The sequence below is a fragment of the Dipodomys spectabilis genome, unplaced genomic scaffold (genome assembly GCF_019054845.1).
Source record: "Dipodomys spectabilis isolate Male_0828 unplaced genomic scaffold, ASM1905484v1 ptg000023l, whole genome shotgun sequence".
Lineage (NCBI taxonomy): Eukaryota > Metazoa > Chordata > Mammalia > Rodentia > Heteromyidae > Dipodomys > Dipodomys spectabilis.
The window spans coordinates 4,607,279-4,623,828 of NW_024870700.1; the positions used below are offsets into that span (position 1 = coordinate 4,607,279).

The 16,550-nt window shown below is 44.0% G+C and overlaps 2 protein-coding genes across 4 annotated transcripts; one reads left to right on the forward strand and one right to left on the reverse strand.

Annotated features, from left to right (window-relative positions):
* Positions 1 to 838: 838 nt before the first annotated feature.
* On the forward strand, positions 839 to 10,694 carry Pus3 (pseudouridine synthase 3). Of its 3 annotated transcripts, XM_042674855.1 has the most exons (5): positions 901 to 930; positions 1,381 to 1,518; positions 7,871 to 8,293; positions 8,409 to 8,974; positions 9,928 to 10,694. In XM_042674855.1, exons 2-5 carry the CDS (start codon positions 1,486 to 1,488, stop codon positions 10,427 to 10,429), a joined length of 1,524 nt encoding a protein of 507 aa, XP_042530789.1. In that variant the 5' UTR covers positions 901 to 930; positions 1,381 to 1,485; the 3' UTR covers positions 10,430 to 10,694. The 3 variants fall into 3 exon arrangements, with proteins under 3 accessions (XP_042530790.1, XP_042530789.1, XP_042530791.1); XM_042674856.1 differs by lacking the exon at positions 1,381 to 1,518 and having other exon boundaries at positions 839 to 930; XM_042674857.1 differs by lacking the exons at positions 901 to 930; positions 1,381 to 1,518 and adding an exon at positions 1,669 to 1,690.
* Positions 2,823 to 15,962, reverse strand: Hyls1 (HYLS1 centriolar and ciliogenesis associated). Its single transcript, XM_042674860.1, has 3 exons — positions 15,867 to 15,962; positions 7,288 to 7,407; positions 2,823 to 4,123 (listed from the first exon to the last, which is right to left on the reverse strand). The coding sequence occupies exons 2-3, from the start codon at positions 7,299 to 7,301 to the stop codon at positions 3,178 to 3,180; spliced, it is 960 nt and encodes a 319-aa protein (XP_042530794.1). The 5' UTR covers positions 7,302 to 7,407; positions 15,867 to 15,962; the 3' UTR covers positions 2,823 to 3,177.
* Positions 15,963 to 16,550: the final 588 nt, after the last annotated feature.

Genomic DNA, 16,550 nt, shown 5'->3' on the forward strand with positions numbered 1-16,550 from the left:
TTAAGATGCAAGCAAGTCTAGCAAATTGCCTGGGAAAGTGGAGGGACAGCAGCACACACGCACACTAAATTGGGTTTGATCTGACGAACGAACTCGAATGCGAACGTTGCGGAACGAAGGTAGAGCTGAATTTCCGTTCCTGGCCTAGATACTGGGGGTATTTGCCATACACTGGCTTATTTGGATTTCCTCCTGAGATGTGGCCCCGTGTGGAAGCACCCCAAGAAAACTCGTAGGTACAACCTTACTCGATTACATGCATTTATTTACGTCATCCGGGAAGAGCCCTTAGAATTATGCCGAATTTGAGGAAGGAACCTGATTTTTTTTGTCTTTTTTTGTTTAAACTGGAATTTTGAGAGGTCAGTATTTCTGGAATTGGGGGAGGGGGGAGAGAGAGAGAGAGAGGGGGGAAAAAAACCCTCAGAAAACAAAAACAGTGGTCATGATCTCTCCGTGGTGCTGAAATAACAGTCCCCAAGTTCCGTTCCATCGCAGTCAGGCTCTTGAGCCGTTTGCTTTGAGGCTGTAATGTTTACGTTTAGCCTTTACATTTTACTAGTATGTTTGTCTCTCAATGAGAACATCTAATTAAGCTAGTTATCAAATCGGACCAAGAACTTTAGTCTCATAGCAGACATTGGAAAATTACCTCTTTCCTGCTATGTTAACACAAAACTAGAATTTCTCTTTAAATTTTTGTTGTCGTACTGTCACAGGCTCCAGACTGTGCTTGTCGCGGGGGTGGAGAAAAGGTGGGCGCGATAGGAATCCTCCGGTGCAGTGGGTTACAGGGTCCAGAGGACACTGGCCTCGAAACTACATTTCCCACAAGCCCCGCTGCATCTCCCGTGAAGCCTTGCGCGCACGCAGGGGACGCTCAGGGAACAGGTTCCGGTGCGGAGCCAGGCTGCGCGGCCGCTCGGGGAGGTGAGTGTGAGAAGTCTGCGGTCTTGGTGGGTGCAGCCGCGGAGCGTTACGGTGGATGAACAGCTGAACGGTTCTCTCCCCGTCCCCCTTCCCACCTCCGACACGTTGATTGTTGCAGGAAGTAGGTCCTGTGTGTTGTTTCTGTTGCGCCTGGTTCCTCCGGGACTCCAGGCAGAGAGTTCCCCGCCGGGCCCCGGTGGGCTCTGTCGTGGGAGCCTAGAGGCGCCCCGGGCCTGTGGAGTTCAGGCCGCACTGGTCAGACTCGTTTGTCCGGAAACGTAGCAGAAGTACATGGAGTTTTCGATTCTTTGGGGATGCGGGGGGGGGGGGGGGGGGGGGGCGGGGGGGGGGATGTTTCACATGCCATAATTTCAGTATTGATCACGGCGTACGTCTCCCAGTCCATTGACTTATGAGGAAGTATACAATTTTTGCCGATTTCCTTTTAAGGTACCCGTTTTTATCTTCAAAAAACTTCTGAGCGCTTGGTGATGGCTATTGTATAGTGTGCTTAGCACACACAAGAATTCGCGGGGCGGTCCTGGCACGTGTTAGATGACTAGGAACTCCTGCTTCACCCTGCTAAGGGTAGGTGTACTGGGGGGGCCAAGGAGGTCTGAGTTAGGAGCTGTGAGCTCCTGTTCTTTCAGTTTGTCCCATGACTGGACTCGCCCCAGGTTTAATTTTGTTAGCACGTTAGGTTAGGATACTCACTTTTCAGGATTTTTCGACTTCGATAATTTGGACTTTTGAGATTCAGGTAAAAAAAAATCACTTAAACTATTAAAAAAAATTATCTTTGTACTCAGAATTGGGTTTTGTCCCAGTACTTTACGTATGACTGAGATCATGCTGTATGGATTGCAACCAATTTGCTTCACTTTAAGTTTACCTTTTCCCTTATTAGTTCCCTAAGTAATTCTGTTGTCTCAACAGACATCATTGATGGACAGTTTTTAGTTGGAAACATGCCCTGTGCAGAAGGTGTCACTGAATACATTTCTAAATGCTTAGTGAAACTGAGTTGAATGCATTATGTAGTCTCAAATACTATATATAAAAGTGTTGGGATGAATCATTCATGTGTCCATTCGTGTCTTCCTAAACAAGCAGACTGTTTATTCTGTCATCCTTAAGACTCCAGATTTTAGATATCCTTCACTACATTAGAAGTAGCAAAAATGGAAGTTCCATTATAAGGAGAGAATTCGTGATTTCATCTCTACCTAGTCTAGATTAATTTCTTGTTTTTTTTATACATTGTGATGCCAGATATATTTGGAAGGGTTTTGTTTTTTGACAAACTGAAGGTGCTAGGCTCATACTCACTAAGCTTACTTGCTTGCTATTTTGAGTCATACCTGTAGTCTGGCTTTTTGCTCCTTGTTTTGGAGATGTAGTTTCTTTTCTGTATGATGTAGCATCAAGTTATGATCCTCCAGATCTCAGCATCCTGAGTAGCTAGGATTAAAGGTGTAAGCCACCAGTGCCTTCCTGTGTTTTAAATTTCTGATGCAGTGTAGGAACAGCCTTTAAGTGATAAGATATAATTCCAAAGAAAATCTGTGGTGAATTATAAAAGATACGGTATTCCAGAAGTGAGAAGTGATAACTATGGTTGAGAATAGAGGGAAATATGTTACTGAAATAATCCTCAAACAAAATGTGGGTAAGAATCTTTCTAATGCTTTGGGGCATCTATTTAAAAGCATTTTACATAATTAACTAGACTTGCTTTAGTTATGGGGGCTGCCCTTTAGAACTGTAAAAAGCAGGGTTTTGTTCTTTCCCCTTGGCTCATTTACATGGTGTGAGTGCAGTGAATAGTCATGCCCTTGTTTTGAAATCATCTTCCTTTAGAACCTGTTTAATAGAAATAAGACTCAAGTTCATTAACTTCTAAAATTCTTTAATAGATGAGCTCATTGCTCACCAACTGTAAAAACACACTGAAAAGCAGTTCTCATTGGCCCATGGTAAAAAGGTTATCAATAGAAATTGTACTTATGAACTAGACAGAATACAAAGACCAGGGAAGCTTTTCTTTCTCTGGCATGATTCTCTTGCAATTGCTGTATTTAAGAATGGAAATTCAGAAACTGAGTGATGTCTCATATCTATGTGATAATACAGCTAAGAAAGACCAGTATGTAAAATTCTGTGTTTTTTGTTGTTTTCAATTTAAGAGATATTAAGAACCAGGCTATCCTACTCAATCCTGTAGACGGAGAGACAGGTAAAAAAGACTTAAGAAGGAAAAAGAGGGAAGGGAAGCTTCTTAGGTATAACACCATTTGCAAGATCACAACGCACACCCCAACGAAGTGCAGATCTTTTCTTCTCAGTTGGCACTAAGTAGTTGTTTGGAACATATACGTGTTGAGGCTTGGACTGAGGTTCCGTTCTGGAAAGCATCTGTTCTCTGACACCCCAGCGTAGCTCCTTCCTTTGATCTTCACCAGGCAACCGCATTGTGTCCCAGTCCCTTTTGTACTCAAAATATCGGGCTACCCGGTCTATCTTGCTCCGGTTTCGACTTAACTGGTCTAGCTTTGGGAGAATAAAAGACTTAGGTCTGCTGGCAACCATCAGGTCTTGTTCATAAACTGGTGGGCTCATTCCCGCTCTTTGTAAATAGCAAAGCAACTGTTCCTGGGTAATTCCTTCATCTTCATCTGGTAGATTAAGTTGTTGTGAAGTACTATCTTCAGATTCCCTGTCTTCTTGAAATTGCAGATTCATCAACCTTTGTCTTAAGTCCCAGAGATTCAGATCACTTTCTATGCTGCTGGCTGGCACAGAATCACTTTCTGTTTCACTGACAATCGACTCATCTGTCACTTGGACCTCCCCTCCTGGTTTTCTACGTAGCACCTTTCTCTTCATCACTGGCTTTCGGAGCCTTTGAGAGGCCTCTGAAACTGTGTCTGAAGTGACCTCACTTTCTGTGTGTTGGTACTGTGATTGCACAGGAAAAGCAGGTCTCTTTCCTGAAGTTACTGAAGCTTTACTGTAAGGATCATACTGGATAGACTGGGCATCTCTCCCAATATCTCCCTCACCCTGCCCTGCACAGATATTGGTAAAAGCTGTAGCAGCTGCTAACATTCGTTCTTCTGGGTCCATATCAGTCCATTTTTGTCCATCAGGTCCTATGAGTTGCTCCATTGCTTCCTTTACACTGTAGGTCTGCCTGTAAGATAGAATACTTATCAGTTTTCTGACACATTTCCATTTTACAAATTGCTCATTCTCATCTCAATTTTAAGGAGTCATACTGAAAAAGAAAGGCCAGTGTACTATAAACCCAGTAATTTTTTGGGTCCGGTCGTGGGGCCTGAACTCAGGGCCTGGACGCTGTCCCTCAGCTCTTCAGCTCAAGGCTAGTGCTCTACGACTTGAGCCACAGTGCCACTTCTGGCTTTTTTCTTTTTGCTTATGTGGTGCTGAGGAATCGAACCCAGGGCCTCTTGCATGCAAGGCAAGCGCTCTACCACTGAGCCACCTTCCCAGCCCCCAAACCCAGTAATCTTAACAGATAAAGACTAACAGGATAGTGTGGGAGTTGTTGGTAGGGCACTGATGAGCTCCAGGCAATCAATCTATTACCTGCTTTCATCTTCACTATCTTCTTGCCCATTCCCACTTCCTATTGCTTTGCCACATTTAGTAGCTCTAGAAAGGTAGGTTATGACATAAAAACTTGAGAACATGTGCTGTAGGGCATAATGCTTAGTGTACATTATGCAACAGGTGCTTAGAAGGTACTATATGTACCTGGCGTTACTCTGTGTGGTCACAATTGTAGGATGAGATCTTGAGTAAAATAATGCATCAGGGAGCTAAATAACTTGCCTGAAGTTACACAGCCAGTAACTAAGAGAGCTGAAATTTTGACTCAGGCACTTGGGCTTCAGAATGACTTAACCTGAAGAACCATCAAAAAAAGGCAGTATTATGCTTATACCCACACACAGATGTATACATGCATATTTTTCTGTGCATCATTAATTTTAATATATTCCTAGTTGCTAAATCTATTCATTCTAGTTACCCTGCCATAGAAATAACTTTTAGTACCCAAATCAAACAGCCAAATACCCAGTGTTAGTTTCATGCCTAGAGCTGAATATCTGCTGCCTGCTATTTTTCTTTTAAAATTAAAAATCCAGCATATGCATGTAACTTAAAGCAAGGACTTCATGACTACGTTGCACTTAGGATGTCTCTAGAATTTTTCATGTTCATATATACATTTTTATACTAAAAGCAGGAAGGCCATTTGAGCATTAATAACATCATTCTGCAGAGGCAGAAAGCTGGACAGATGACTAGAAGTGTTGGAGAAGCATACATGTCTGTCTAGTCATGTACAAATGATTTCTCAGTCTTTATATGGCCATGGGCCAAACATACCCATTCCTGCTATAAAGGAAAGCAGCACAAAACTCTGAACTCTAAAATGTTTTCAGTTCACAGCTACAGCTGTATCAGCTGGCTTCCAAATATATTGGCACAGGATTTTTTTTTTTTTTTTTTTGTTGGTAGTGGGCCTGAACTTGAGCCTGGGTGCTGTCCCTGAGCTCTTCAGCTCAATGCTAGTGCTCTACCCCTTGAGCCACAGCGCCACTTCTGGCTTTTTCTGCTTATGTGGCGCTGAGGAATTGAACCTAGGGGCCTCATACATGTAAGGCAAGTACTCCACTACTGTACACCACCTTTCTAGCCCCTCAGGATCATTTTAAAGTTGCACTGAATTCCAATACCTGTATCAAAAATTTTAAGTCAGTCCCTTATTAACAGCATTTATGTTTACAATCACTTATTAAAAACAAAACAGCTTGTAAATTTTAACGTACTTGTGCAAGCACATTGTGAGGATGGGTCAAAAGATGTGTGCTCAGTTTTGACAACTATTGCCAATGTACTTACCTCTAAGGAATAGAACCTACAGTCTACTAACAGCACTTGCTTCTCCATTCCCTTTTTTTTTTTTTCTTAAATGGGTGTGCTGGTTCTTTGGTTTGAACTCAGGTTCTGAGCTGTGTCCCACTTCTGGCTTTCTGTTGGTTAATTTTGGAGATATGGATCTCATGGACTTTTCCTGCCTAGGCTGGCTTTGAACTACTTCCTCATATCTCAGCCTCCTAAGTAGCTATAATTACAGGGGTGATGTCCTGATTCCTGGCCACACAGTGGTTTTACATCAAACTCTCATCCTTGCTGCCAATTCCATCAAAGTTCTCATATACTTTTATATAACTTCAGTAAGCCTTTAGAAAATGGTTGGTCTTTGTCCATTTACCCCAGAGATTGCTGGACTTTGTCTTATTACCCTTTTGTTAAAACAGATTATATATTCATAAATACATATTAAAGCCCTTTGCCACTCATTTTACTTCTCATTCTGTTACCTTTTTTTTTTCTTCTTTGAATAGTGCATGCTAGGCAGGCACTCTACCAATGAGCTATGTGTTTAATTTTGAAATTTTTTTTTTTTTTTGGTGACAGGAGTTTTTCTTTTCAGGTTAAGTCACATTTTGAAAGGGATTCCAGAGCCGGGCGCTGGTGGCTCACGCCTGTAATCCTAGCTACTAAGGAGGCTGAGATCTGAGGATCGCGGTTCAAAGCCAGACCGGGCAGGAAAGACCGGCAGGAAAGACCCTGAGACTCCTATCTCCAATAAACCACCAGAAAACCAGAAGTGGCGCTGTAGCTCAAGTGGTAGAGCGCTCGCCTTGAGCTTAAGAGCTGAGGGACAGCGCCCAGGCCCAGAGTTCAAGCCCCACGACCGACAAAAAAAAAAAAAAAAAGGGATTCCAGATTTTTAGAGTGCTTTCCATAGAAATATGCTTCCACAAGAAAAAGTTATTCTGTTTTCTTCCAGTAGTACATTTAAATAGTCTACTCAACATAAACACACAAACTCAAAGGGCAATAACTAAATGACCTACCTAGACACAGATGACCTTGCTTTACAACAGTTGTGGATATGATCTTCTGTAACTAAGTAACCATCAGTTACAGGTTATCTAGGACTGTTCCACTCTTAAGGATGTTGTATGGTTACTCCTCGATTATTGAAATATACCAGGAATTTTAATATCAATATCCAAATTACATCATTAGACTGACTCTTGGAACTGTTAGAAGTACAGAAATCTCTTATCAAAACATTAAATTTGGCTTTAAAGGGGAGGGGGAGGGTTGGGGGGGATGAGGGAGAATGATGCAAGAGGTGACAGATCAAAATGCATTGTACTTGTAAACTAATTTTTTGAATGGTAACTTTTGTACAGCTGCAAAGATAATTTAAGAAACGAATTTGGCTTTACAAGTTCAGTAATACATAGTTACCTTTTTTCTGTCATCAAAACTTCTTTAAGTACAGCTTGTCTCCAGCCAGGTTCTACTTCCAATGTAAAGTATAATCATTGATAATATTTCTTCAATTAGGCAACTTCTGTTGTGCCACCTCTGAAACAATGAAATATTGGATAATGTAATGTGAGCCACTTAATTATCTGGAACACTGGAAAAGAACAGAAACTCAGTAATAGTTCTAAGTAGCCCATAAAAATAACTATTATTAGAAAAATTAGATGGATATGAAAATTCAGAAGGAAATGTTACAGGGGGAAAAAAGGATCATCTTGGTTAATATAGAGAAATGAAATCTAGGTATTTTATCTAATTTTTACAAGTAAATTTTTTAAAAAACCCTTATCAACAATAGGTAAATATTTTTCCTTCTCTCCTGTGAAATGGCTACATATAATGTAAAAGAATAATGTCTGGATGATCATCCCACACTTTAGTGCTTGTTTCTAGAATAAGCAAATACTCTGGGCATCAAGTTAAATATTAGAAGCTACTTGAATATAAGGATACAACACTAAAGAAATGCATACTGAAATGTATTCTTCTGTTCTCTTTTCAGGTAGGGTGGAGCTCTATGATTAATTATTCTCGGGGTTGTTCTATCATGGCTGAGAATGACACAGACAGAAACCAGGTTGAGAAACTTCTAAAAAGAGTACAAGAACTGGAGCAGGAAGTACAAAGACTTAAGAAAGAACAGGCCAACAACATTGGAGACTCACACATTAAAGAAAATTCTTTAGGATCTGGAAAGAGTAAGCGTACATTTGACTTCAGTGCACATGGCCGAAGACATGTAGCCCTAAGAATAGCCTATCTGGGCTGGGGGTACCAGGGCTTTGCTAGTCAGGAAAACACAAACAATACCATTGAAGAGAAACTATTTGAGGCCTTAACCAAGACGCGATTAGTAGAAAACAGACAGACCTCCAACTATCACCGGTGTGGTCGCACAGACAAAGGAGTTAGTGCCTTCGGCCAGGTAAGGACCAGGAAACTTTCTCAAAGCAAGCTATCTTATACCAGTACATCTAGGCGGCCATACTGAATGCTGAGATAATCCATCTCTGAAACAGTGTTTTTCTCTGATTCCACAGGTTATTTCTCTTGACCTACGTTCTCAGTTTCCAAGGGGCAAGGATACAGAACCTGTTCATTTAAACAATGAAACCAATGATCCTGCAAAAGAGATCCGATACACCCACATTCTCAATCGGGTACTCCCTCGGGACATCCGTGTACTGGCCTGGGCCCCTGTAGAACCTAGCTTCAGTGCTAGGTTCAGCTGTCTAGAACGGACATACCGATATTTCTTCCCTCGTGCTAATTTAGATATTATAGCCATGAATTGTGCAGCTCAGAAGTATGTTGGCACCCATGATTTCAGGAACTTGTGTAAAATGGATGTGGCCAATGGAGTGATTAATTTCCAGAGGACGATTCTGTCTGCTCAGGTACGGATAGTGGGCCAGAGCCTGAGTGAAGAGAGGTGGCAAGAACCTTTCCAGTTATGCCAGTTTGAAGTGACTGGTCAGGCATTCCTGTATCATCAAGTCCGCTGTATGATGGCTGTCCTCTTTCTGATTGGCCAAGGAATGGAGAAGCCAGAAGTTATTGATGAATTGCTGAACATAGAGAAAAATCCCCAGAAACCTCAATACAGGTAAGCTAAACCAAACCAAATTAAACCATAAAAAACAACAACAAAAAAACTATAGTCTGTCTAGATAACTTAAGTCACTGATTCTGCCACATGGAACTTTTAATTTGCAAAATGTTAACATGTGACTGATGGCTTCTAATTTTCTCACTGTTCTAAGCCCGATAGTGATACAACATGTATAGGTTTCTTAGTTTTTGTAAAAGCACGTTATTACACCATCTTTTCCTTTTTCTGAATTTATGTTACCAGGTAATTAAGTTCTGGTAAAATTAAAACATGAGGGCTGGGAAGGTGGCTCAGTGGTAGAGCGCTTGCCTTGCATGCAAGAGGCCCTGGGTTTGATTCCTCAGCACCACATAAGCAAAAAGAAAAAAACCGGAAGTGGCGCTGTGGCTCATGTGGTAGAGCACTAGCCTTGAACTGAAGAGCTGAGGGACAGCGCCCAGGCCCAGAGTTCAGGCCCCACGACCAGACACACACACACACAAAAAGAAAGTTAAAACATGAATATTGAAACTATTCCTGTTGAACCTCATCTTGTTTCACTCAGTAGTCCAAGCTGCTGAAACAGAAAAGGCAGAAAATCAAATTTTTTTCTTCTGAGAACATGCTGAGGTCAGGTAGATACCATTTATTTACCACAAAGCTGTGAAAAATGCCATAAACATTTGGATAAATGCTACCATTTAAAATTGTGCAACATCATAGGGTCGTGGCAGTACACCTCCTGATGACTTGTTACCTAATATGGATAAAATTGGCCCTTAAAGGGTGTATGTATGTGAAATAGTAATAAAGTTGTTCCAGGTTAAAATTATCTTCTTAGCAGTTATTTTCTTAGCAATGACAGTGGTGACTTCTCCCACCAAAGCCCCTTTTTACCCAGTTAACATCAGTTTTTAAAAGAACTAATAGACTGCTGCTATGTATTCTCATACTTCTTCTCTTTCTAGTATGGCTGTGGAATTTCCTCTAGTCTTGTACGACTGTAAGTTTGAAAATATCCAGTGGATCTATGATCAGGAGGTTCAGGAATTCAATGTTACCCATCTACAACAACTCTGGGCCAGTCACGCAGTTAAGACCCACATGCTGTATAGTATGCTACAAGGACTGGACTCTGTTACCTTGCCCTGTGGGACAGGACCAGGTATGGATGACGCAACAGAATGGAAAGACACTAAGCCCTCAATCATAAAGCAGACCAGTGCCTTCATAGAAGGAATAAAAATGCGCACGTACAGGCCCCTCATGGATCGTCCTAAATGCCAAGGATTGGAATCCCGGATCCAGCATTTTGTACGTAGAGGACGCATTGAGTACCCACATTTACTCCATAAGGATGAAACAAAAGTCAGAAGAGACTGTAATGACACACTAGAGGAAGAGAGTACTATTTTGGAGAAACCAACAAAGAGAGTCTGTGTTGATGCAGAAATTAAAAACATAAGTTAATCATGTATGCAGATAGAAAGTACATACAAAAAGTTTCATTGCAAGAAGTCTTAGGGATTCTGATCACTTTTTAAAGTAAAAGTAAGGCCTGATAAAGGAAATTCTGACATGACAAGACTTAAAACATTGTATTATCACAGTCCAAAAGTATTAAGAGATGGAAGAAAAAAGTCATCGCAAATTATTTATATGTGGGCACTTATGTTCAAATTCATTATTTATATGTGTGCCTTATGTTCAAATTCATTAAAACCTGTGGCAAGTATCATGTTTGTGGTGTTATTCCTTTCCCTGGCAATGAAATAATCACTACTCATCTTGAGTCCTCATGAAGAGCTTTGGAGTGTCTGTTTCTAAGAGAATTTTAAAATATCAAATTCTGTCAGTTAACAATCAGATAAACTGTTTAGTGCTAGGTGTGCATGTACCTAATTGATAGGTGTAGGTACAGGGTGTGTAAGTCTTAAGTGCAGAGGTGTGTATGTAAATGTTTCCGAAATACAATTGTTATAGGTTGGCTCACGAGCCAGTGTTTGCCAACTCCTGGACTGTCTGTCTTAAAAAAAAGTCCAGCTGGATTCCTGTAATCCCTAGGTACTCAGGAGGCTGAGATCTGAGTATCATGGTTTAAAGACAGCCCCATGCACTAGTCCACTAGACTACAAGTTAACCACTAAAAAACTGTTAGTGGAGCTATGGCCCAAGAGATAAGATTGCTAACCTTGAGTAAAGCTTAGGGATAATGCCCAGGCCCTGAGTGCAAGCCCTAGGACTGGCACAACAAAAAAAGGTATATACAAGCTGGAATTCTGCACAAGTGAGACCCAGTTAAGTGGAAGAAAGAATGGATTTTGTTTGTCTCAAAGCAAAGTCACCCCTTAAAATTTATTTATAAATGTCAATATTCAGAAGTGTTTAAAGTTCTTAATACATTCCTGAATCAAAACAAAAATGATAAAAATTGCCATTATACTAGTGTTACCCAACTTTATGATGATAAGGCTCTTGTTTACCAACCAAGAAATAATTACATTTATTCCCACCTATGTTCAAGACTCCAGATGTACAATGGATTCTCAGCTCATGGTGCTAGTTAAAAAGCATATAGGACAACACAAACAACACCCAACCTAGTAAACTGATGCTAAGCCCAACAGAAGCTCAGCAGATGGACTGCACAAGTAAGGCTTCACTAAGAGTTCCAGTTTTAGGAAAATTAAGAGTTATGTGCCCATCGCTGAAGAGGAGGTGCAGTACAATGGCTTTTACATCCCAGCAGAGAGGAAACTAGAAAGTATCCCCATTTTAGAGATGGGGAATAGTGATCTTAAACAATTTAAGATTTGTCCCTGAATTTTTAAAATCTTGTTTTTAGTGTCGTGTCATCACTGAATATGGCAGAATATCCTTAAACATGTAAAAACAAACCACTTTTTTTGGCCCAGCCAGTTTAAACTTGGGGCCTTGCTTTCTTCCTAGGCAAGAGCTCTACACCTGAGCCACATCTCCACCCCTTTTTGCTTTAGTTTACCTTTCAGTTAGGCCTCTCACATCGCTGAGATTATAGGTATGAAACCCCATGCTTGGCTCATTTGTTGATAGATCATCTTACTAGCTTTTGGTTTGGGCTGGCCTCAAAACCAGGTTGCTCAGCTGGACTAATGGATTACAGGCATGAGTCACTGCACCTGACCAAAGTTACTTTCTCAATTTCTTATTTCAATGTGCCTTGATTGGCATTAATTTTGTTTTGTTTTGGTTTTGAGTAAGAAGTAAACCTAGAAAAGAAAAATAGAGTTTAAGAAATCTTTTCTCATGGGGCTGACCCAAAAAAATAGAAAAGAAAAAAGAACCTTGCAGGGGGAGGTTTAGGTGGGGGGGGGGGGGCGGGGGGAGGATGGGAAGGGATGGGAAGGGGAAACAAAGGAGGAGGCTACACAATGCTTGATAAGAAATGTACTCATTATCTTGCCCATGTAATTGTAACCCCTCTGTATTTTCAAAATCAAAAAAAAAAAAAAAGAAATCTGTGGGCTGGAAGCATGGAAGCATAGCTAGAGTGGTAGAATGCCTAACTACTAAGTGTAAGGCTCTTGATTTAAACCCCCCTCCTCCCAAAAGTCAATTCTAAAACAATGACACATAGAACAAAAGCACTAAAAGCTATGTTAACAGATTTCATCGAAGAGGCAAAAGAGAGGATCCTAGGGAGATCTTCAAGTAAAATTATTTCAAATGCTATCAAGTCCTGAAAAAGTAAGCATTTAAACTACCTCTCCCTTCTTCCTTCCCTTTCTTCCTTCCTGTATACCAGGGTTGAACTCTGGGCCTTGCACTCTTTAACTTGGCTTGCTTGCTCGGCTGGTGCTCTACCACTTAATGAACGGGAGGTGTTTGGACCACTACCCTCCAGGTCTCAACCTCCTGAGTATCTAGGATTACAGGCGTGGGTCACTGGGTTAGTGATTAAACTGGCTTTCCAATCTTATTATTGACAGTTACCAGAAAAATAATCAGGGCACTCAGCATAGATGGAGCAAATGAAAAGCCCCAAATGTATCTTTACGAAATTACTTGTTACAGAGGGAGTATTTAAGTGATGCAGTGTCCCCCCAAAAAACTTAAGTGATGCAGTGTCCTAGGTTTAGTTATGTACAAGTGGAAGGATTTCAAGAGTGGAATGGAAGGTATTTTTCAGTGTAGATACAGCAGAATTACAGAGAGGTTACTGCAGTTAGATTCCTCTACCACATAGAAGTGGGCAGCTTAAAGAATCAAGCATTAAGCTGAGTGGTGGCTCACACATGTAATTCTAGCTACTTGTGAGGCTGAGCATAGGAGAATCATGGTTTGAGGTCAGCCTGGACAGAAAAGTGCAACCCCTTTCTCAAAACTATAGCTCAACACAATGGTACGCACTTGTTATCCTAAATTATGTGGAAGGCTGAGAGTAGGAGGGTCATGGTTCCAGGCCTGCCTGGGCAGAAAAGTCTGTGAAACTCCCATTTCAGCAGAGGGAAGCTGGACCAGGTTGTGCATCCCTGTGATCCCAGCAACTATGGGAAGCCCAATGTAGGCTCGGTCTAGGCTGCCCAGGAAGGAAACGAGACACTATCTTAAAAATAATCAGGGGAAAAAAACCAAACCAAACAAACAAACCAAGTGGCTCAGTGGTAGTGCCAGACTAGCAAGCTTGAGGCACTGTATTCAAACCCAAATACCATACATTCATTAAAAATACTAGTCTAGCTACTAAGGAGGTGGACATAAGGAGGATCAAATTTTGGGGCAAAAGCTCAAGATCTTACCTAAAGAAAAAAAACCCAAGGGGCTGGGAAGTTGGCTCAGTGGTAGAGCGCTTGCCTTGCATGCCTGAGGTCCTGGGTTCGATTCCTCAGCACCACATAAGCAAAAAGAAAAAAGCCAGAAGTGGCGCTGTGACTCAAGTGGTAAGAGCGCTAGCCTTGAGCTGAAGAGCTGAGGGATAGTGCCCAGGCCCAGAGTTCAGGCCCCACGACCGGACTCCCCCCCCCCCAAAAAAAGAAAAAAAAACCCAAAACCTAAAATTGAAAGGACTGCAAGCTCAAGTAGTTGAGCACTCTTGCTGCAGAGTACTTCCCTAAGTGGGAGGCTCTGATTCTAATCCTCTATCCTGACAGGTTAAAAAAAAATACTTCTAGGGGCTGGGAAGGTGGCTCAGTGGTAGAGCGCCTACCTTGCATGCCTGAGGCCCTGGGCTCGATTCCTCAGCATCACATAAGAAAAAAGCCGGAAGTGGCGCTGTGGCTCAAGTGGTAGAGTGCTAGCCTTGAGCTGAAGAGCTGAGGGACAGCGCCCAGGCCCAGAGTTCAGGCAACACGACTGGACCAAAAAAAAAAATACTTCTACATTTGATGTAGAAACATATTCTTTGTATATTACTGATGGAATGAGGCACAATGTATTTGGCTAGTACTCAACCACTTGAACCATGCCTCCAGCCCTGCTTTTTACATGTTAATTGGGAGATGGTGCCTTTAAGACTTTCCTGTTCAGGCTGGTTTTTAACCTCAATCCACTAGGTCTTGGCCTTCCTGAGTAGCTAGGATTACAGGTATGGACCACCAATGCTTGGCAGTATTGGCCACATTTAAGATAGGATCTTGCTTCTTAACTAGAATCAAGCCTGGGCCAGGGCCCTCCTATTTTTTGCTTTCCACTATAGCTCGACTCACAGGCACATGCCACTAACTCCCTGTATTTTCTACTGAGAAAGGTCTCGTGAACTACCCAGGCTGCCTTGGAAGTAGGATCCTCTCCGTCTCAGCTAGAATGACATATGCATTATTAATTGGCTTGTGTGATTTTTGTTGTTGTTTGCCAGACCTGGGGCTTGAACTCAGGGCCTTGGGCACTGTCCCCGAGCTGCTTTTTGCTCAAGCCCAACACTTCTACCACTTGAGCCACAAGCACCACTTCCTGCCTTTTTCTGTGTATGTGGTACTGAGGAATCGAACCCAGGGCTTCAAGCAGTCTAGACACACACTCTACCACTGAGCCACCTTCCCAGCCAGTGTGCGGGTTTTGTTGTTGTTTTTAAATAAAGGACTTAAGGTTCCGTTTAGGGTAGGGCTGCACTCGGCCCTACAACCTTAGCTCACTCCGCAGAGACACAGTCTGTTAGGAAGTGAGAAGGCTTGTTTGTTTGTTTGTTTTGAACAACAACAAGCCCACCGGGGGGCTCCATCCCTCCCTAGGGACGGTCCCCGGCCACCCCCCCCCCCCCGCCCGCATCCCTCCCTAGGGACGGTCCCCGGCCTCCCCCCCCCCCCCCCCCCGCCTCCATCCCTCCCTAGGGACGGTCCCCGGCCTTCCCCCTCCCCCCCTCCGCCCGATCCCTCCCTAGGGACGGTCCCCGGCCTTCCCCCTCCCCCCCCCCGCCCGCATCCCTCCCTAGGGACGGTCCCCGGCCTCCCCGCCCCCCCGCCCGCATCCCTCCCTAGGGACGGTCCCCGGCCTCCCCGCCCCCCCCCCGCCCGCATCCCTCTCTAGGGACGGTCCCCGGCCTCCCCCCCCCCCCCCCGCCTCCATCCCTCCCTAGGGACGGTCCCCGGCCTTCCCCCTCCCCCCCCTCCGCCCGCATCCCTCCCTAGGGACGGTCCCCGGCCTTCCCCCTCCCCCCCTCCGCCCGCATCCCTCTCTAGGGACGGTCCCCGGCCTCCCCCCGGCAGCCCGCACGACGTGGGACCTCGAGCGCCTGCGGACACCCCGCGCCCCGCAGCGAGCACCGCACGGCGTTCAGCAAACCCACCCCGGGCTCCGCGGCTGCGGGTGCGTGAAGCCCCGGGGGACCAGGACAGGCCCTTCCCTCACCGCCCCCAGCACACTCGTCCTGTACCACCCAACCCGGACCTGCGCAACCCCCAACCCCGCCGCTCCCCGCGTCCGCCCCGCTCACCCGCGTCCCCGCACTCCGCTCGCCGCGCCGAGTCCTAGAGCCCACCCGGCTCGCCGAGCGCCGTGGGCTTCCGTTAGCGTCCTCCGGCCGCGCAGGCGCAGAAGACACTGCCGTTAACGACTCGGGTTTAAACCCCGCGAGCGAACCCGCGCCCTCGGCCCCGCCCCACGGCCCTCTGATTGGTCTCTAGAGCAAACGTCTTCCATACCTGCATTATAATTGGTTCACATTTTCTTTCGGCCCCACCTCCCACAGGTACCCGGAAGCCCGGGATTGAAGGCGCCTACTTGGAGCTGTCCAAACCTGCCTGGCCTGCGCGTGTAAACTGTCGCCGTTGGTGTTAAATCTGGAGGTGTGGTTAGGTTTTGGAAGTGGAGTGACTCGGAGATTCCTGGTTAATACATTTTACTTGTGTTTGTGCCAGTACTGGAGCTTGAACTCAAGGTTTAAATGCTGGCCTTTAGCTTTTTTGTTCTACTGGGTGCGCCCCCACGTGAATCACAGCTTCACTTCTTGGCTTTTTTGCGGGTTAATTGGAGATAAGTGTCTCACCACATCTTTCCTGTCCCGATTGGCTTGGAATCACAGTCCTCTAGCCCTCAACCTCTGGGGTGGTTTAGAATCACAGGCTTGAGCGGCCTCTGCCAGGCGTGACCATTGCTGTTTTAATAATATACCTTAAAA